Below are 21,410 nucleotides of genomic sequence, written 5' to 3'. Positions count from 1 at the left end.
GTCCTAATTCCTAAGTGTTAACCCTAACCAGTAAATTACTGTTAAAATTGCGAAAGGAATCCCGCAAGTCCAGCCTTCCCAATTCGCACATCTCCCTCAATTCTCAAAAAATCACTTAATATCGGTTGTTCCAGCTCTTGTGTCACTACTCCCAACAACCATCACAGGCTAGTTACTGTTGCCCTAACCACAGCCGGTCACTGTTGCCCTAACCACAGCCGCGGTGAATTCTTAGGGTTAAATTTAGGGATTTTTCTATCTCTTCTCTATAGTATTTTTGATGATTTAGATATTACGGGTTTACTTCTATTCATCAGCTGTAGTTTGATTCGTAAGGTATAATTAGATTTTTCATGATTTTCGAATTTTTGGATTATTTGGGTTAGCAATTTTTTATTTCTCTATAGTGTTTTTCATGATTTTTGATTTTAAGGGTTAGAATTTTGGGGATTTATGATTTTTTTTGTTGCTTATGTAACTAATTAATTAGTTTTAGGATTTTATTTTGTATTAGTATAAGAATAGTACTCCTTTCTATTCAGCTTATGGGTGTCATTTTCTTTTATGGTCAAGTCACTTTAATTGTCTATTTTTGATATGAGTTTTTGACTTTTGCCTATTTCTATTTTTTTTGTACTAGTATAAGAATAACACAATTCCACCATCAAACAAAGAAATTTAGCATAAATAACAAAAATCTACATCAATAATAACCACCCAAAAAAGTTTTAGATAGTCCGTTAGAGGGTAGGATCATGGTTTAAGTGAGTGTCAAATATTGCTAATCAATCTCAACAAAAACAAATTTTAATTTCAAAGAAGTTCAGTTTTCTCTTATGTTTTTAGAACTACAGTAGGAGGATCATAGGTCAAAGAAGGTTTTTGCTAATCAGTTTCAATGTAGTTTTTGCTAATCAGTTACAAAGTTTATTTTTTGCTTAGAAATTTTTATCATTTAAGAAAAAAATCCATATCACCTCAATTTAGGTCAAATACAGAAATTAATATGAACAATGAAACAAGAATAAAGAATTGTAAGCCTTGCGTATGGAAAAAAAACCCACATTACTTTAAAAATTATACCTTGATATTCCATTTTCAACAATTGAAATTCAAAAATATACATACCTTTACACACCAAATTGAACAATTAAGGATAAAATGACGAATAACTTGAACTATTAAAGTTAAAATGAGAAAGAAATACGAGGAGAATATAGGAGATTTGGAGATTATAGGTTCGTAAATGGAGGATAGGTTGAGAGTGAAAGGAACAATGGGACGGGGAAGAAAAAAGACTTTGACGCTTGATTTTGGACATTTAAAATCACCGTCTTTAATGAAGTTGCTGTTTGTGAACAATTTTGATCCTGATCTTGACTTCCTTTGAAATCGAATCTCTCAGCGCATATGAGTTTAAAATCGCTGTCTGTCTTTAATAGTAATTTTTTATACGCTTATTTAAAAGTTACTTTCGATTGAAGCTTTATGAATTACTACGGCCCCTACTGACAAAAAAGGTTGATCCAAATCAGATCCAATTTTGGGCTTCATCACACTGTAATATTTCAGCGAACTTTGCCGTTAGCCGTGAAAGCGAAAAATGCCGTCGAAGAACAGAAGAAAAACTTTCAACAATCTTCAATCTCAACTTTCAAACCCAGTGCAAATTGTTCATCATCTTCAACCTCACAAGTATAATTACTTTTTCTTATTTTACAATTATGAATTACTTGCATTTCTATCCTTCCTGTTTTTGTGATTATGCAGATTTATTTACCACAATTATATTAAATTTTGAATTTTGTACCCTTTTATAACTTTTATGCTCAATACGTATGATTTTTTTGTTTTTTTTTCTTCTTTTTGTTTTGCTTTTTGTATACTAGTGAAAATTGCTTGGAAGGAGACCTTCTTTCCCGTTTCCTTCATCCCTTACAAAGGTGAGTTCTTTATATGCTTCTCCTTTTTTTGATGTCTTCCTTCATGTAATTAGTGATAATTTTCATATTTTACAGTGAGTTTGCAACAAAACCTTCTATTGAATTATCTGCAATTATAATAAGAATTTATTGTGTCAAAATTTTTAGCTTAATTGTTGAAATATTTATATTTTAGTCATCCATGTCTTTTATAGTATTGCACAAAAGAACTGAACAATCAAGTAAGAAATAAAAATGTGGATATCATTGTAGGAATAAGGAAAACTTTTGTAGAAAATAATAGACATATCCCAGATGATTTGTGTTGGGAAGATTTTTCAATTTAGTTTACATGAACACCCTTTCACATTAGTTTATTTTGGTTCAAGTAGCCGACGACATATTGTAGAGACTAAGCTTTGTTGTTTTGTTGTTGAACACCCTTCACTTATTGGTTTGTAATATACAAGAATTTCAGATTGATTGATTGATATGTTTTAGTTGTGATTATGGAGCAGGGAAATCACATTAGATCTACAGTCCAATAAAACCTTCCCTGAGAAGTTGTGGTTCAAGGTGTTGTTTTTAATTCTTATTCTCAGCTTTTTATAGAAAACTGAATATGGAAGAAAATTGTGTTCATCAATTACAATAATTATTACTTTCACTGCCCGTTTGGTTAGTGGTATTAAATGACGGTAATGAAAATGATTTATAGTGTAATATTTCATCAAAAGTTCCATATCATTCCCATGGTAATGAAACTTTGATCACAAAAAAGTTTTTTGTTTACAAGTTTTAATTACCACCTAATACCACCTCTTCCAATTGTAACTAGCACTATTTATAGTGGCTCCAAAAAGTAACCGTCGAATACACGAACAAAACACCTGACGGAAAGGTGACGACTCGTGACATCAGGATCGACGAGTCGTCACTTTGCTACTGCCTGGGGTATGTGACTTCAGTGAATTGGCGACGAGTGGTGGCAAGTTGGAGACGACTCGTTGCTTTGCCTCTGGATTGATATGCACAGATCAGTAACTATGTGACGAGTCGTGGCCTTTTGATGTACCTTAGCTACGACTCGTTTCTTTCCCTTAGGGCTTGTTTGGCTCGATCTCTTCTAGGGGTCTTAAGCCATTTCTCTAAGCCTTCACCCTCTTATCATCCCCCGGACCTAATAAAACTCCGATTTTTGCCTCAAATTTACATAAAATACAATATTAAACATATGAGACAAAAATATCAAATAACACTATCAACACTACCTAAAACCCACTAAAACATTACATAAGGAGCATAAAAAGGACATGGATAAGTGCAAATAATCGCACTTATCAATTGAAGTTGGACAATCATGACCATCAAGGTAGCTAAGAGATTTTTCAACCAATATTAAACTAATTTTTCATTTCCATTACCACCATTTATTACCACTTACCAAACGGGTCGTCAAAGTATAGTAATGTTTGGTATATGTGGATTCATGCAGCAAAATTTTTCCGTTGGGGTGAATGAAGTAACGCGGTTGCTTGAGCGGATGGCTCCATCTAGTGATAATACCTTTAATGCTATCCAAGGAGGATCCTCAATTACTACTGTTAATGAAAGTCGGATCTGTCGTCCACGCTCTTCCCTCACCAAACTTCAGGTTAGGTTTTTCTAAAGGTGCATTCTTGCATCGTTCTAAACCATCGTTATCCATGGTGTGATGTTTGTATCATTGCATTGGTATTTCCATCTGAAGTTCTTATGTATATTTTGTTTGTTATTTGGCTGTATCATTTTATTTAGTCTAGTTTGCATGATAACTAATTAGGGTAATACTTTACCTATATTAGTTAATTGGTTGAGTTCTTGTACTTCACAGTCAATACTTAATTGAAAGCTTAGTGTCACCTTGTTGGTTGGTTATTAAGCATGAAGGGAGATCAGAGTGGAATGTGTAAAGAGCAGTAATTTCGAGTTGTCCTAGAACATGGTTCGTACTCTGTCATTAATCATTACTTGATTGCCTGATTGTTAATTTAATAGGCATTCAGTTAGGCTTTTTTTTTCCTAACACATATCTGGTTTCCAAGCAATGGGTCTTGCAACATAGGTTTATTCAGGGAAGAATTTTTAAGCTGTAATATATGAGAGAAAGCTTAGTGAACAAGTGGGTGAGCACCTACAGCCTTAAGGAACCAAGGAATAATCCCAAATTTAAGATCTTGAAGAATATCTTTGGGCTTTGTCCAACAGTTCAACGGCTACCTAGTGGATCCAAGCAATGTAGTATAGTGGACACAGTATCCATAATGTACCACTAGTTGATCTTCATCCAACTATACTTAATGAAAAGGTATACGAGGAATCATCCTAAAGGTTGCCTATTGACAAGTACACCGAAGAGGCCATGACTAATGTTCAATAGACATCAACAACGTCCGTACAAGTTTAGAGAGAACCTTAGAAGTATAACTCGCCCAACCCTTTTAAGATGTGTCATGAGACATACAGGCTGAATTTCCCTCTACGAGGCACATATCTGGCCACATGGGGACTGAATTGTTTAGAGGTTCTGGGCAAGTTCTTCACTATTTTCAGAGATAGTCTGTTTCAAATATTTAAAGAAATATTGGGTGAAGCTATTTGGTTCATGCCATCTTGCTTCCTGAAAATAGTTTTGTGGGCAAAAGGAGCGTGTATCCATGCCTTTCTGGCACCTCAAGGAACGGCCGAGGAGTTTAATTCATGGCATGTTGAAATATCATATGATCAAAGAGTATGACTCATAAGTCTTATCTATAGATCTTATGAAGGATCTGTAAGTTTCTTTTTGAGGCCATAAATGTGCTCTGTATTTGTATGCAGGTATCCTTATCGAGTGCCACATGGGGCTAAGCTTGTCATGTTTTGATGTGGAAAGGGCCGTTGAATTAGTTCCTATAACCAACAATTTTGGGAATTGGGGGGCTTGACTTACCTTTATCTGAGAGCGATTCTAGTCAATTAGCCATCATAAAGGATTCTATCATGACCAAACAAGTGGCCACAAGCATAGTTACATGGAACGTGGAACGTAGCCATGTTACGCCATATGGGAACGTTCGTTCCTAATCACCACGAAACGCGACCCAAATCGCTCAAGGTGATGTCTGGTGTAGAAGACCTTTTTTAAGGTATTTTGGCCTACATTTACAAATTAAAGGAAAAAGAAGGGAGAAAAAAACGAGATGAAACATAGGACTCTAAAAAATTTCCACTTGAAAATAATTTCTTAAAGCAAATTAATCATTTTAGTTTCATTTTGTTTTTAAATATATATTTTATACATAATATATCTCATGCCCAATCGTTCCCGAATCAATCTAGGTTGCGTTACGTGAACTTGTTTCCGTTCCAAAGCGAATGTCGTTCCAGATAACGATGGCCACAAGCATCCGGGAATTCGTACTAGGACTAAATCAGTCATTCTTCGTAAAATTAGTTGCATAGATTTTTGTTTTTCAGTTATTTCAAATTGATGTTTATTTTTGGTTTAAGTCATTAGCAAGCATGGCCCAAAGTAGTTCAAAAATGAAGAGAACTCAAGACACATCCAAACGTGTGATTAGCCTTGAACAAAGCCGTCAAAAAGAATGCAAATCCCACTATATACAAGCAATGGACATCCAAATTGGAGAATTTAGCGTTGTCATAAAAATATCTTAACCTAAGGAACAAGGAGCTACAATTTTTGGAAGTTAGCAAGATGGTGAACTTTGGATAGGACTCTACTTGAGAAAAGATAGAATTTTGCTTTGCCTCAAAATTGTGTGGTTATGCGACCATATCGGTTCAGGGCCTTCATATTGTTTTTCTTGTTTTTCTACTTTCTAGCCTTAGCTTAGTTAATATATTTTGTTTTTTAATTTTCTTTATTTTAAAAACATTGCCTATAAGCACTAGGCGATGTATTGAATAAAAATCAGATTTGCTGAGACTTTTTCGTGAGGAAGATTGTTCTTTTATTGGCTTTTTATTTATTTTTTCAGAATTGGGCTTAAGGAGAGTCATCATGCTATTGACCTTAAAGAAGTCCATTGTGCTCTTTTTTACCTTCAAAGTGTTCAGTAATAAGTGGTGTGTTTGCATCGGAAAAATTTTGAAGTTTGCTTGTTCTTTACTTCACCAATCTTCCTTCCTTCGCCGTTAAACATTCACCCATATTTCCCACACGATTTGATCTAGTTTGAGACATACAAAATCTGCCAATCAATTCTATAACTAGTGCAACATGTCTCCAATGAACATAGTGATTGCATAAGCAATGGAAATTGATTTCTTATATGCTCGTGATACATTATGTTAGTTGTAAAGGGTGTGATGAACAGAAGAAATTCATGTGTCAGAGAAAGTAATCTTTGTGGATCTCTGTACAAATGCTTACCGTTTTTCCCTTTGAAGTGGAGACTGCAGTCACTGCACCCATGCACTCGGTGTTTTAATTTACATGCAAATAGTAGAAACTAACTTCAACTAAGAGATCATTGCTACCAGTAACTTCCCTAAGGGGTCGCCTGGAATCCCACTATTAAATAGAGGAGTAAAAATCTGTGGGGCTAAATTCTCACGAGATACTATTATGGGCAATGATCATTTTCAGTAAGTTTGGTATTTTTATCTGATAATTCTTTTTGTGTTCAGAGTTATAGGGTAGTTAAAAGAGAGGATATGAGCACTATGAGAAAGAAGTAGAGATAGGAATACTGTTTGTGATGGAGGAGACCAGAGAAACATCAAGGATGATGTTGATGATGGCAGAGGAGAGAGAAAAATATGAAGAACTATGGTGAATTGGTGAAGTTGTCATTAAAACCAAAGTGAATATGGATTTACACGGAAAATATTTTTCCCAGCCCCCATGGGGTAAACATTCACCCTAATTTTGGGGTACTAATTTACACTGATGATTATTTACTATAATTCCAACCACTTAGATATCTAGTACTTTATTCCCCTTAATTAAGTACTGCCCTTTCACCCCCTTTCCAGGCGACCCCTAAGTATGTTTCAAAATTCTTTCAGGAAGTTGATTCTAGTAAGAGAAATCTGTTTTACTATGTAGTTGGTACACTAGACTGGTGCACCTACAGGATAATAATTCGAGTAAAATAAATGTAATCTGTAGTGTAATCATATTCTGTGGCTACCATCAGGCATTAACCCCAGGTCTAGTTTAACAGTCAGTATAACATCAACCTTCACTTGAACAGTTTGCTTATTGCATAAAGGTACTATAGATCATATGGCTTGCTAGCTTCAAGACTGTCATATATGGGTTATAAGGGCATTATGGCTATTTTAGTATGAGTTAGTTAGTATATTCTAGAAGGGGGGAAACTAGCATAAATTAGTATGGGGGAAATGTTGTAGACAGTACACACATTTAGTTGAGTTTATGCTTAATCTTGGGAGAGTACAAGCCTCTCGAATTGCTTTTAATATCTTGTTTTTCTATCAATTACATCAATAAACTCTACATTTCCATTCTATATTCTCATGGTATATCATTACAAAGACACCATGTGAGTCCCTCTTTTTACACTTGTGGTTTCTTTGTGTTGGATGAAGTGTTGATTTTTTAAAGTGTGAATCTAGGTTGTGTTGGTAGCTTCAGACTGTAATTCGAGATGGCTCACTAAGCATTTGCCAAGCTTGGCTGCTTCTCGAAATGTACCACTTATTTATGTTAAAGACAATAAAGAAGGTTCTCTGAGACTGGGTGAAGTTGTCAAAGTGAAAACAGTCATTGCTCTTGGAGTTAAGGTCAGAGATCTAACTTGCCCATTACTCGTATTTCACTCGAAATCAGATTATTCTAATTAATTATTTGTCGTCTATGGATATCGATAGGTTAAAGGAAGTAGCATCAACAAATATCTCGAAGAAGCTCTTAGTCAGGATAAGCTATTGGTAAATTGAGGCCTGGACTCCACATAGTTGGCCAATGGCCACTGTGTCTTGTCTATGATATGCTGGTTATAGTCAATCTTATTCTTTGCTGTAAGCATCTAGGAGACCTTGGTCCGTCATCGTCTCCATATGTCCCAAATGGCTTCTCAGCTTATCATCTTGTGCCCCACGTATTAGATAGATTGTATATTTCATTGGCGCAATCAGATGACGCGATTCAGTGACAGATAATGGACTTGCTGCATATTGTTGTTTTAACAACAGCTGCCTGGGGTATGTGACAAAAAAATAAAATTTATATATGTAATCTTCTTTGTGTATAACAATAATTTCCATGAAGTTTTGTGTGCAATACATATGTCGCTCAAAAGTCTGATAATTGATTAAAAGTGATTGCTAACTTTTTATTTATGATTTTTCTCCATATTTATTTATGAGGTAATATTCACAATGAGATATAATAAATGACATTAAACACCGACTAAAAAAAATCAATAATATATATATGATTATGTTTGGGAAGATGTTAATTAAAATACTCTTTTATAGTATTAAATTTCAACCATTGCTTTTAACATCTCGTAAATCGATACAATTTTGACGACCATATAAAAACAATATAGATTTTTTCGCAAGTGTCGACGATACGAAAAAAAATTTATAAGTTTTTTTTTGTTTTAAATGAGCATTCTCTTATGACTTTCGTAACTTGTATTTTTCTTTAGCCACGTGCATATTCAGACTTTGGCTCATAACCTACAATATTTAATAAATATATCGAAAATGTTTTTTCATTTGAGGTAGTTTTAAGATATTTGCCAAGATTCTATAAAATAAAATTTTTATTAAACTATCATAGTAGTTGGAAGTGGGTACTGTGAAAGGTAAATCAAAAATTTTAAAAATATCATGTTATTAGTTTATTACCATTTTACTATTATTTTCCCGAAAAGTTTTAAATAAAATAAATCGAGAAAAACATATTTATTTTTTATTTTACCGAAAATATTCATAATTTTTAAAAAAGTAAAATAAATAAGTATTTATTATGTTTAACATCCCGTCAGTTATAATAATCTATGTTATTAAATAAAAGATAATCAAAAAGTAAAAATTATTTGAATTGTATGAGTAAAAAGTTAAAATTTTAATGTTAATTTTTTTTAATTTAATCATTAATCATTATCAGAAAACTAAGCTCCAATCTACTAGTCAATAGAGTCATTTGATTGCTCTCCAACGATAATGAAATCATCATTTAATTAATAATACTCGTTTTTTTAACCAATTGTATATAATTTGAGTTCTAAAGTATATTTTGGAATTTGAATAAACATCTCATATGAGATAACTAATAAATTTTTATTTAAAAAAAAATTTGGTCATTGCTTATATTTGAAAATGCATTATATTTAAATTAAGAAATAAATTTTGGAATTTTTGGTTTGACAATCCATGCATATTAAATTTTATTCATGCTTGTTTCTTTTAATAATTTTACAACCTCGACTTTTTTTTTCACCGGTCTATATGATTTTTGAAGTCGTTGATAATTTAATAATTGATTTTTTTTAAAATTTTCATAACCATTTTAAGTCTAATATTTCATTTAATTGTCCACTCTTGTCACAGAAACTAGCTTCAAATTAATCGGACAATGTCGTTATACACCCATTTTCGAGGATAACGCGATTATCACTTGAGCGCTAGCTTTCGTATATCATTTATGATTTAAAATATATAAAACACTCAATGTTGCTATTACTCTGAGGAGTGCTCAACGTTGGTCTCCCAAAACTGGATCTAGGCTCTCGATGTGACTGTGTAGGTGCTGAATATCTTCGACCCCCAATACTCTGTGATATCTCGTGGGTGTCCTCTCTACGTCGCTTCAGCCCTTGAGTGGTCTTCCGTTATCCCATAGGCGTTCAGCCTCACAAGCATCATGATGTACGTCTCTGACATGCTCGTGTCCCAAGTTCCTCATACGTTCCTGGATATCCAGAATCAACCCTGATAAAAATCTCTGAGCTCTGGTGAACTCCATAAATCGAACGTAGTACTGGTGAACGGTTTGGGTTCCCTGCGTAAGTCGAGAATACTCGTCAAACATCTTTCTCTAGAGGTGTAGAGGAACGAACTCGTCGCGAAGCGCTGACACAAACAAGCTCCAAGGAAGAGGAGGAACGGTGGAAGGATGCTTCATAGTAATAGCGAAAGAAGTTGATAGAAGAGCGTCTCTATGGGTGACCCACCAAAGATCGGCGTCACCGGTCAGATTATGCACTGCTAGATCTACCTTTATATCCTCGGGTGTCTTCAGTATCGCAAATACTTTCTCCATCTCCCGGACCCAATCATTTAGCCAAGTGGGAGGACCCTTACCATCATATTTCCTAGGGGCTAACCTCTGAATACCCTCTGCTTGCGACGTCCTATGTCGTGCCCAGAACCACCCTTTGAAGAACCGGTGTTAAGTGACTGAAGCACCTGCTGTTGTAGGAGCGGGTTTTGTTGCTGCTACGTGTAGAACATTTTCAGCATCGTCTCAAATTGTTCCACTATAATGGCAGCCGGGACGACAGGTGTAGAGGTCTCGGTAGGGTCAGATCGTGCATGAGAAACCTCGCTTGCCGTGTTCGTATGCTCGGAGTCATGGGAGTTCTCGGACTCAACCCTATCCTCATGTCTCTCGGGACGAGGCATACGATTCTCATCCATCCCTATACGTGCATAAACACAAACAAACAAAAAACATACATTTTAACAACAATAAATAACTTGATGGATATACATGCAAACATATGCATATGAAACATCGTAAAACGATATTTGAATTGAACGTTCGCTTCACGATATCCCATCAACTAACCTCTACCCAAACTCTAACGTCACACCTAGTGTCTTTTCTCTACCTCACATTTGTTCTATATATCCTTATTACTCATCTAGAGGTCCTCAATTCACGTTTCGACTCTGATACCAACTATAACAACCCTACTTACCGTTGACTGAGTAAACAGGGTCATCACAGGGTTTATTTCCCAAGAAACTTAATTCTCAATTCCAAAACTTGTGCAAAAAGGTCACTAGTTCTATCACATAGTTGTATCAGCTAATTCTCAATCCAAACATCTAACTAAAACACCGTAATCATAAAAGTCATTATAAAAGTCCAACATAACCAATACAATCTAGTCCAATATGCATTTACCAAAACCTAATACAAAGCTACAACTTTTCACGTACTCATCACAATTTAACATCCATGTAACTCTGATCATCACTGCTAACCCATCGTTCCCGACCAGTTCCAATATGTAGACAATCTAAAAGATGGAAACAACAGGGGGTCAAGTTAAACTGAATGAGAAGTAACAATCCAAAACAACAAAACACAGTAATTCAAATCATAAGTTTAAAAACATCAGTTTCCTAGATCTATGTGCGCACAGAGAGTCTAGTTGAGAGGAACATCCATGGATCTAAGGCTATGTCACTCTCGGGTGAGGCTAGTCAATATTTGAATGACAATTCATCTCAAAACAAGGGAATAGGAGACAATGTCCCACCACTGTGTCAACGACCAGCTCGTAAGCCCGATCCATTGACCATGTCAATATCAGCATAATCATTCATAACAAATTTATCTCAATATGAATTTCACAAACTTTATTAAAGCAATTTTCAAAATTGTGGTCTGGCCAGACCCTTTTTAAGGAACTGTTACTACTCACCAAAAGGGGCTTCAAGGAGCTAAGTCTGGTTCTTTGGGATAGCTAGAAAGGTTCCTCGATGATATCGTCTCCTGAAACATAACAAATCACAACATCACGAAAGAGCGTTCGATATTACAATCTAGATCTATATATAACTTATTACATCTCTTCCTACAACTATAGTCTAACAAGGATTCTTATTTCACAATTCATGATTTTCAAAAGTATCTCCTAAATCATAAAAGAACATCAAATATCTATAATCTTTCATTAACAATCATTATATCCATATCCTAATCTTCATAAATTTCATACTAGTCAACAATTCCATGATTTATTCTACTAATCATCAATCTACCATTAATTCATCATTTGTCCAAAGTTACATTAAAATTCTATAAATTTCCTCAATAAATCCTTAATCACATTGTCCTTTATTATCATACCAATCAACATTAGATTCATCCAATTTAAAAAATATAAACCTTTTTAACCCATCAACAATATTCTAAAAAGGCTACGAACACATCCAAAAACACTAAACTAATCACAATTAAGTCCTTATAATAATCTTCCACTAAAATTATAATCCGACGATTAGGCTCTCATCATTACATTGGGCCATATTATCATTAATAAATCTTTCTTAACAAATCTTAAATCTCCATATCCATTAATCTAATATCAATCCTCAAGATCCATCTAATTCAATATGAACAAGCATACCTACACCAATTCTTGAAATCACATATCACTTTCATATTTTGATGATCACATATCACTTTCATGAGACTATGAGATTTTGATGATCAATAATAATAATTAACATAATGAGATTGAAGATCAAAAGAGTTTGTTTTTGATTCATAATGTCTCTACAAGAAAAGCAAAACGGAAGAACAAAAATCAAAATAAGAAAGAAAAAAAAAACAAAAACAAATGGAAAGAAATGGACCTTAGCTTACGGTAGGAATCTGAAGCAACCAAATTAGGATTTTGTTGCACAATAAAACATTTGGCTTCCCTCATTTTCGGCAGAAATTCAGGGGCAACAAGAAGATTGACTGTTTTGGTTTCGGTGCAAAAATCGGCATAACAAAATTGGTTTTGGTTTCCTTGTTCGGTTGTGCAGATTTCAGAGACAATCGGAGAATTCGAGAATGGTTTTGGTGGGATGTAAAGAACTTGATATTTTGTTTTCATTCATGGTAGTTTAGGGTTCAATCGAAGTGAGAGAGGGGGGGAAAATAAAAGAAAAAGGAAAGAGAGAATTAGAGAAGAAGAAATTAAATTGAAAATATAATTATATTATGTATATTTAAGGTCATTTTCGTACTAATAATTCTCTTAAATACACTCATTTTAAATTATTAATTTTTCAAATGTTACAGTGCGGCTGGCGGCTATTGGCTGGTTGTGGTTGCTGGTGGCTGCTAGCTGGGTGTGGTGCCTAGTTCTTTTAAGGTGAGAGTGAAAGAGAAGAGGAAGAGAGCAAGAGGGAGGTTAATGAAGGAGGGAAAAGAAAGGCAAGGGAGATAAATATGGGTATTGAATTTCTCATTGTTAGCGAGTATAAGCGTTCATTTGAGTTATCGCGTCGATTTCGAACGGGTGTTATTTATTTCGTTTGTTTTTGGGGTCAGTTAGTCACGGTTCGGTTAGAGATTACTTATTCGAGGTATCGGGTTTGCACCGATTCGGTGTTGGTTGAAGTTCGAGTCGAGTGTCAATCGGTCTCGGGTTGTCATCGGTTAATAATTGGTTCAGTTTTTCTAGGTTAAGATTGGGTTCGAGCATTTTTTTCCATGTAGAATTTGGCTACGGGTATCGATCGAGTCAATATTAGATTAAGTTGCTAGTCTTTTTTAATTGATAGTCATATTGCCTTTACTTAAGGGAAAATAGTTACTATGCAAATCAATTAGTGATTATTACTTTGTTACTTTTGCTTGTTTGACTCTAAAATAAAATTTAAGTTCTATCATTTGTTTTCCTAATTTGATTAAAAATAGTTTAATAAACATTGACCATTAATTGTTAACTCTAAATATATGAAACTATTTATTTATAAAATTTAATTTATAAGAATATCTATTACTTTATTTTTTTAACTAATAAGATGAAAGAATATGAGCCGATCATATTTTTATGTTAAAAATTGATTCGGGTTTATAACAGTTCTATTAAATATTGGTTCGGGTTAAGTTGATTTTAACCGGATTGAGTTCGGTTTCGCATATGATTCGGGTCGGATATGACTCGGTCGGTCACCATTAGGTTCGGATTATCTCGGTTAACAGTAATATATCGGTTATTAAAATCGGTCAATAGTATGGGTTTAATTTTTTCATTTTTGGTTGTCAACTAATTTTGGTGCAACTTTAATTTGAGCAATGTCAGTTCGATAAACATAGAAAATGAATATATTTTCGGGTTGCATAACTTTTGGTTTGAATTAGGATTTTTGGTTCGGTTAGATTTGAGTAGCAATGTGTGACCATTTATGGGTGTTCTCCGTCTCACCGTATTTTCAACTTATATGATTGGTCGGCTTATAGGATTTCGTTTCCGAAAAATTACATTTTTTGTATTCCGGCAATAATCTATCATTTTTTTTTTAATATGTTACATTAAGAAAGAACAAGAGAAAGAAAAAAAAAAGATGGAGGTGAAGAGAGAGAAGGAAGAAGAGGCAGAAGAGAAAAAGGTTATGGATAATTCATCTAAACAAACAGAAACTGAAAGAGTAAGAAAGGGTAAATCTTGCAAAGGCACTCTTTATTTTTCTTCCCATCTCAAATCCAAAGGCTGCAATCCTCGTTGTGTAGGAATCACTCGCTCTCTTCAACAAGGTTGTATACCTACTAATTTCTTAAGGTTCTTATGTTTTGGGGTTTTTTCTTGCTTTGATTTTTAATGTTGTTTTGGATTGTAAATTGAGTATGACGCCGATTTTTATGGGTTTTTTAGCTTCAAGTTTTTTCACAATCTATGAAATGAGGGTTTTTTTTAGGGTTGCATGCGCACTTTTTTTAGGGTTCTTATTTTTTTGGTTTGTTTTTTAGCTTGAAGTTTTTGCGCAATTTGTGAATTGAGGGTTTGTGATGAACTTTATTTTGGCCTTTTCATTTCTTCTTGATTAATACTCCTTTAATTTTGAAAATCTGGATGCTAAGTGTTTGATTTGTATCTATTGAAAATGGGTCACCCATTTTTTGGGATTATCCTTCTTGATTACAAAGATTATGCCTTTCTTATAAATCTTGTTGGGACATGCAAGCTCACTTTTTTAATTCAAGAATTGATTATGGTGTCTTAGCAAGTTTCGGTTTGCTACATATTGTGTTGGAAATTTCTAGTGGATTGTAATGATCTATTTGGTGGCATTATTGGCGATTTATGTTCTCAAACTGGGTTTGATATTTTGGAAGCTAAGGCTCCCTTTCTAATCTTTTTTATTGTGGAGTGTAATTTTAGGTAATGATTTTGGCATTTTTCTGACTATTTTCTTCTTTTGATCAGTACCTAACTATATTGTAAGTGAATCTGAAGTCGAAGCTTCTAAGGAAGGAAGAAGTCTCACGGATTTTAAATATGCTTGTGTTGGTTACTCTATTTATATGGATCAAAATAAAGATGCTCCTTTGGACGGTGATCAAAAGCCGCGAGCAGAACTTCCTGTTTGCGTTGGTGTCGAGGTTGGGACCTTTCCTTTCTGTTCTTTTCAGTGTTTTATCTTCTATTGCTTGTACACTTTATATATCAATATATAAGAAGATGCAAACCATTTGCATTGTATGCGTAGAAGATTTTTAAGGTAGGATTCATCCATAGATATCATGCTAATCTTCTGCTTCCTCAATCCTGATCTGTGATCAATCTTGAATTGCAGTCTCATAGATAGGCTTAATGGAATGTACTTATATTTTGCATTGTTGAGTCTTTTGTTTTTCTAATCTACTACCATGTTTCTCTTTTTGACAGTTTTTGGTGGACAAAAGACCGACTGATCATCATGCCCCGACTCCTGCTCACAATAGAGAAGGTAAGATGAGTAGCTTCTACTGTGTAGTATGCTGATTTTTTTTTTCTAGTTGTATATGAGTAGTTTACTACCCCTGCTGCTATATGGCATGTGTTGCATGAGTCTTCTTGATGATTTTCTTCATGTATCATTGAATAGATTTGTTGGCTTGATATACTCTGTATTCACTTGATGTAAAGTGTGAAAATCTGAAACCAAAGGAAACTGTGTCTGAACATTTCTGTGTGATATTGAAGAATTATATATATAGTTGTCAGGTCATTCTTCTGCCATGGTGCCACCAATGTATTATGGTGGTAATAAATTAGGTATGAGATGTACAGAGTTACAAGTTTCAGTAGAAAATTTTCCTTTTCAAAGGTTTGGTAAAATATCAGGGGTAATAGGAGAGGAGAGAAAAGTGTAGGGGAACTAATTGCTCTAGGGGGGATGGTGGAAAATATTTATTCCATAAATTAAGTTAATAGGTTATGCCCTTTAACCCTCAATACAGGCGAGCTGTAAAATTTAATCTAGTAGCCTCCGTTCCATATGGTAGTGAAGAATTTCCTGTTTCTGGTAGGCTGGTATCATAGTCTGTCTGAAGAGTGAAGAGTAGAATAGTACTGTGTTGCCTTAAGATAGTTTTGGCGACCTTAGTTTTGTGTTGATTTCTTGTATACCACTTATTTATTTCTAAGTAACAAAACACGTTGGACGTGCTGCTGAAAAAATATTGTCCAAATTTTACAGTCTCAAAATGGAACAGAAACCACTTCTAGTGGTTTTGTAAGCGTTGTTTTAGAAAATCTTCGTCCAACTCTCTACTTGTTGCAATGATTTTCTTTGCTCTTAGTCCTTTTCTCTCTACATCTCTGTGTTTTCTTTCTCGGTAGTTGGTTGTGATTCACCAGTGGGGGTAGATCTATTTAGAGGAAGGGTTCTATGTTGCATGACTCATGGGTTCTATGGCTGCCGGAAGGCAGAGATGGAAGATTGGCATCAATTTGGTGATTAGGCACTTCCCCTTTTGCTTTCTTCTATACCTCTTATTTTTATTATGAACTTTGGAAATACCAATATTAACATGGAATGTTGTTGCTACAACCGACCGCCTCTATATACTCTCTTTTTTCATTTTGTTCTTCACTCTCTTACCCCACATCTCTTTCGTATTCAAATAAGGCTTTATGTTGAGATATCTGAGATACATGATCAAATTTACTTCTGATCTATCCTTTTGTGGTGAACATTGAATTTTAGAACTCAATATTTCAAATAATGAAGTTGTCGGACATATTGGGTAAGTTATATACTTCTATGTAAAGCATTCTGATCGCTCTTCATTAGTCATGTATTGTCTTTGTAATGTAAAAATTAATTTCATTATAGTTTTGAGAAAATTTAGAAACTAAATCTAAAATTGATTTCTATTTTTGAAAACTAAAAGTTATTATTTGGTTGAACATTTATTCTGTGAATTTCTGTATTGCTGAGCTTAAACCCCTGTGATGAGGTGGTTTGATCACAGTGACACTCTCATTGTTGGTTCTACTGCAAACTACTTAGTTAATCTGGATGCTAGAATCATATTATCATAGTCACCCCCATCCCGTTACCTTGGAAAGTTCTTTTGTCTATTTTGTCAGTAGCGGCTTAGCGGCACATTACTTGTGAGGTGTATCTTGGAAGTTGGAACTTGTTATTTTTGCATTGCTCAGGTTTATTTATCAATTTGTGTATATCATGTTAACTGCTTATCAGAACTTAACTATTTTAGAAATTGTGAATTTTCAGGCCGTCCTAATTTTCTGAATATTGAAGTTAAAATATATTTTGAAGTGTCCCACTCAATTTGTAACACTTGTTTTTGCAATATGATTGCTCTTCAGTGCTATTTTAGCTAAGCGAGTGGGGTAGAAGGGGAATAAGATAATCTCATTTCATAAGGTGTTGGTTCTCTGGTACACTTGATTAAGGATGGCCATGGGTCGAATTTGGATCCAAACCTAATTTTTTTGTTGGACCCAGACCTGGACCCAAATCCATAGGATCTGAAAATTTTGAACCCAAACCCAGACCCTTAAGGCTTGGTGGGTCTAGTGTCTAGATCTGGGTCCAAAACTATTTTAATTTTTTTATATTATTTTTTAAAAATATATAATACAATTTTCGACCATTCGTATAGACTTATTTAAACATTTTCGACTAACACGGATCTTTTAATAGGAATACTTTATACTAATTGAGCGTATAAATAAAGGAAGCTTTTCAACATTTAAGTTCTTTTAATGAAATATTTATCAAGTCTTTTAATTTTTAAAGTATAGATACAACGACCACATTTCAAATTACATAAACTGACAAAGTTTAAAATCACGTAATGTTCAGAAATACAACAAAATTCCAAATCAAACTTTTAAAATACATGATAATTAATATAATTTTAAAAAAAGATGTAAATGGGTTCATGGGATGGATCTGGGTCTTAAACGTGTGTACTTGGATTCGAACCCTAAGGTCATGCACCCAGATTCGACTCGGATCCATAGGGTCAAACAATAGGTGGATCTAGACCCTTAAGTTAGGGCCGAGTCAGGTCTAGGTCTAGACCCTTTCCAAGACCATGCCCATCCCTACACTTGATGAAGGGAGAGCAACCTGATATTGTTTCAAGATTCAAGAATGGCATTTTGATCCTTTGGTTTTTTTTAGAAAACTTCTAAACATTGATGTTGCAGTGAAAAGATATCCAAGACTTTATCTTGAATTTTTCTAACAGAGACATTTTGCCTTATAGGCTCAAATGGTTCATTAAATAATGTGCATTTTGATTTATATGATACATGACGTTTTTTGCTATCAAATTTCAATCAAAAACATCTTTGTCATTACAAGGGTAATGTTGTGTACATCCACTCCCCCCTAAATCTCATGTTGAAGCCGCTTAATGGCATTGATGTTGTGGAATGTTAATGGAAACAACGATGGAGGTAATGGGATGTTGAAACTAACTGAGTGTAAGATTTTTTTCAAGAGGCCAGAGGGGGGTTTGAGTGGAGCAAAAGTGATTTGGAGGGAAGATTGCAAATTTGGTGGTTGTATGTATAGTGAATTTCTAGTTTTGACGTGGAGCTTCTTAATGATTGTTAGTCGTTGGAAATACAAATTATATTTGCTTCAGACTTCAGTATTGACTGCATTCCTTTGGCAATTCATCTTGTGTGAATTAATTGGAATTCTTGCACATGTTTATCGTCAATTGCAACTTTGCATTAATATGGCATGAATATTGGTCAAGTTTTTTTAGAAAACCCTATTCCGAAAGGAGAGATAATTCAGGTGGTAAGACTGTATATGCATTAATTGAAGTATGTCATAAGCCTCTTATCTTCTTCCTATCCTCGGGATTTAGATGAATATTGTTGAGCGCTTTGGAAAATTCCTCTCATGTCACAATATTGATGAACCACAGATATTTCATTGTGTGGTTTTTCTGGCTGGGTCATTTTTGTTTCACGGGTCAATATTTTTGGGTTATGCCAACTGATTTTCGTCCGTGTTTCGGGTCGAAAAAAAAATTAACAGGTTTAGTCTAGAACATTGAAAAAGTTTGTTCATGATCTTTGGAATAACTCATCTGTTGTGTCATTTCTCCGACAGACGACCATGGGCATCATCAACATCGACCACCTAAAACAACTCATCCTATGGGGGAGGAGTTTCTAACTAGGCAAGTTTTATTACTATTATTCAGTCATCTTCCATCTTTATGATTGTACTTGTAAATCCTTTGGAGTTTCTAACTAGGCAAGTTTTATTACTATTATTCAGTCATCTTCCATCTTTATGATTGTACTTGTAAATCCTTTGGAGTTTTTAACTAGGCAAGTTTCACTATCCTGTTGTACTTTGCAGATTTCAAAGAAATGCAGGACTTGTTGCTTCCGGAGTGGCTAGAAACATGCGGAAGGTGGGAAATTATGTGAAAGAAAGCATTGACGATATACTTTATAGGCGTCCAAAGTGAGGTAGTCTCGCTAATTTACAGGAAAACAAACACAAGTTTCCGTAACAATGTTTAATGTTCGAGCTTTGGTACCTCTTCCCTTATTTATGCCAATTGTTAAAAGTGTGTATCGTTTTGTTCTCAGGCTCATCTCAGCGATGTAATATAGTGATTCATTTTATGTTTCGCTAAGCTTATCCAATATAGTGTAGAAATTTTGCAATCCAAACGATATGTAATAAGCTGCTGCCTGATTTATTGGAGGTAATGTTGCTGATTGCTATCTTGGCCTTCACATCTAATCCTATCATGTAATCAGGCTTGGTAAAGCAGTTGTTGATCTGAATACAACCATAAGAAAGGCAGCTGCTCACCTGAGAACCGATCTCTTAAAGGGGCTCAGCCCAAATGTAATTTATTTATAAAGTGAAATAGTTGACATTGAACACCTTAAGTAATTGATTGAATCTAATTTAAAAATTTGAGAAATTACCAATGTTATTTGAGTTTCGGCATTTTATTAATAGTATCCCTAAATTTTTTTTATCATCAATGTATTATTGAGCGTTTTAGAACTGTAACTTTTTTTTAACTTATTCCGTCCAAAATTGTCTAAAACCATTAACTTTCATTTATGTTTTAAATTGAAAAATAAAAGAAAAAGAAAAAAAGTTATCGGCTTTGGACGATTTTGGACGGAAAAAGTTAAAAAAGGTTACGGTTGTAAGACGCTAAAAAATACGAGGGTACCATAGATAATAAAAAATTTAAGGATACTATTGATAAAGTGCCAAAACTTACAATTACCATTGATATTTCAATTAAAAATTCAAATTGAATTTAAAAATAATATTATACTTTTGCTTGATAATCATCTTTAAATACATTTTTTTGATTTTGATTCACTAATTTAATTGCTATTTTACAATTTTGAAATAATTTATGACAGATTTCTCCGTCTGAAACAATGTCACCAATTCTTAAATGCTCCATTGTAAGTTTCTCCCAAGACTGCACAATGGGGTAGTGCTCCACAAATTAAAGAGAGCAATGTTCACTTTGCTGCCTCTCTTATGCATACAAGGTTATTGTAGAGCACATAAAGACAAAAGCTTTCGAACTTGCCCAAAGACATCCTTTGACCGAGTTGATGAAGGAGGATAATCATTACAAACAATTCTTCCGGTCCTTCAATATACAATGAATCCATTGCATTTTACATTTTACACATAACTACATTGCATTTTACATTTTACGCAGAACTATCTCAAAGCTAATTATAGTTTCAAAGCTTTTTAACTCTATAAAATGTTACATTTTCCAACACGGATATATTTAAAATTACAACTAAACACATATCTTTTATCTTTACATTTTTTTTAATTTTATAGGCAAAGAATTGTGTAAAAGGACAGAAACTTTGAATAGTTTAAAACACGTATACGACATCTCCAACTACTTTTATCTTTGGTCAAGTTCTTAGACAAGAGCAACTCCTAAAAGTCAATATTTATTTGTTCTCCCCTTGTTCTCTTGGGTTTCTCTCAATTTCTGTTACCCTCCACTATAAGGCCTTTTGCCACTCTCATTAGTGCGTCTATGTTCGCCCTCTTCACACGTCCAAACCATCTTAATATGTTTTCCCGCAACTTTGCCGACAAAAGGGCAAGTCCTAACCTTTCTCTTAACTCCTGGTTTCTAATGCTATACTTCCGTGTGTGCCCCCATATCCACCTCAACATTCTCATCTCTGCCACATCTATTTTGTTTCGAAGGACTTCTCTACTATACAA

General features: G+C 34.2%; 2 protein-coding genes and 1 long non-coding RNA gene across 5 annotated transcripts; 2 read left to right on the top strand and 1 right to left on the bottom strand.

The window, feature by feature from the left end:
• Positions 1-8: 8 nt before the first annotated feature.
• On the top strand, positions 9-8,329 carry LOC130820310 (uncharacterized). Its single transcript, XM_057685633.1, has 7 exons — positions 9-336; positions 1,536-1,695; positions 1,890-1,943; positions 2,441-2,498; positions 3,418-3,576; positions 7,551-7,718; positions 7,806-8,329. The coding sequence occupies exons 2-7, from the start codon at positions 1,604-1,606 to the stop codon at positions 7,872-7,874; spliced, it is 600 nt and encodes a 199-aa protein (XP_057541616.1). The 5' UTR covers positions 9-336; positions 1,536-1,603; the 3' UTR covers positions 7,875-8,329.
• A 1,125-nt stretch (positions 8,330-9,454) lies between these two features.
• Positions 9,455-13,079, bottom strand: LOC130820311 (uncharacterized). 2 transcript variants are annotated; one of them, XR_009045153.1, is made up of 4 exons: positions 12,540-13,079; positions 11,603-11,673; positions 11,115-11,194; positions 9,455-10,588 (listed from the first exon to the last, which is right to left on the bottom strand). It is a non-coding gene; the product is annotated as an uncharacterized LOC130820311 (long non-coding RNA). The 2 variants fall into 2 exon arrangements; XR_009045152.1 differs by lacking the exon at positions 11,115-11,194 and having other exon boundaries at positions 12,540-13,073.
• Positions 13,080-14,061: 982 nt separating this feature from the next.
• LOC130820308 (uncharacterized) lies at positions 14,062-19,912 on the top strand. 2 transcript variants are annotated; one of them, XM_057685628.1, is made up of 5 exons: positions 14,062-14,436; positions 15,107-15,282; positions 15,569-15,629; positions 19,272-19,341; positions 19,527-19,912. In XM_057685628.1, exons 1-5 carry the CDS (start codon positions 14,247-14,249, stop codon positions 19,636-19,638), a joined length of 609 nt encoding a protein of 202 aa, XP_057541611.1. In that variant the 5' UTR covers positions 14,062-14,246; the 3' UTR covers positions 19,639-19,912. The 2 variants fall into 2 exon arrangements, with proteins under 2 accessions (XP_057541611.1, XP_057541612.1); XM_057685629.1 differs by having other exon boundaries at positions 14,083-14,436; positions 19,272-19,418.
• The last annotated feature ends 1,498 nt before the right edge of the window (positions 19,913-21,410 follow it).

This window comes from Amaranthus tricolor, chromosome 8 (genome assembly GCF_026212465.1).
Source record: "Amaranthus tricolor cultivar Red isolate AtriRed21 chromosome 8, ASM2621246v1, whole genome shotgun sequence".
Classification (NCBI taxonomy): Eukaryota; Viridiplantae; Streptophyta; class Magnoliopsida; order Caryophyllales; family Amaranthaceae; genus Amaranthus; species Amaranthus tricolor.
Note: the sequence above shows the minus strand (reverse complement) of the source record. Positions and strands in the feature narration are given on the sequence as shown.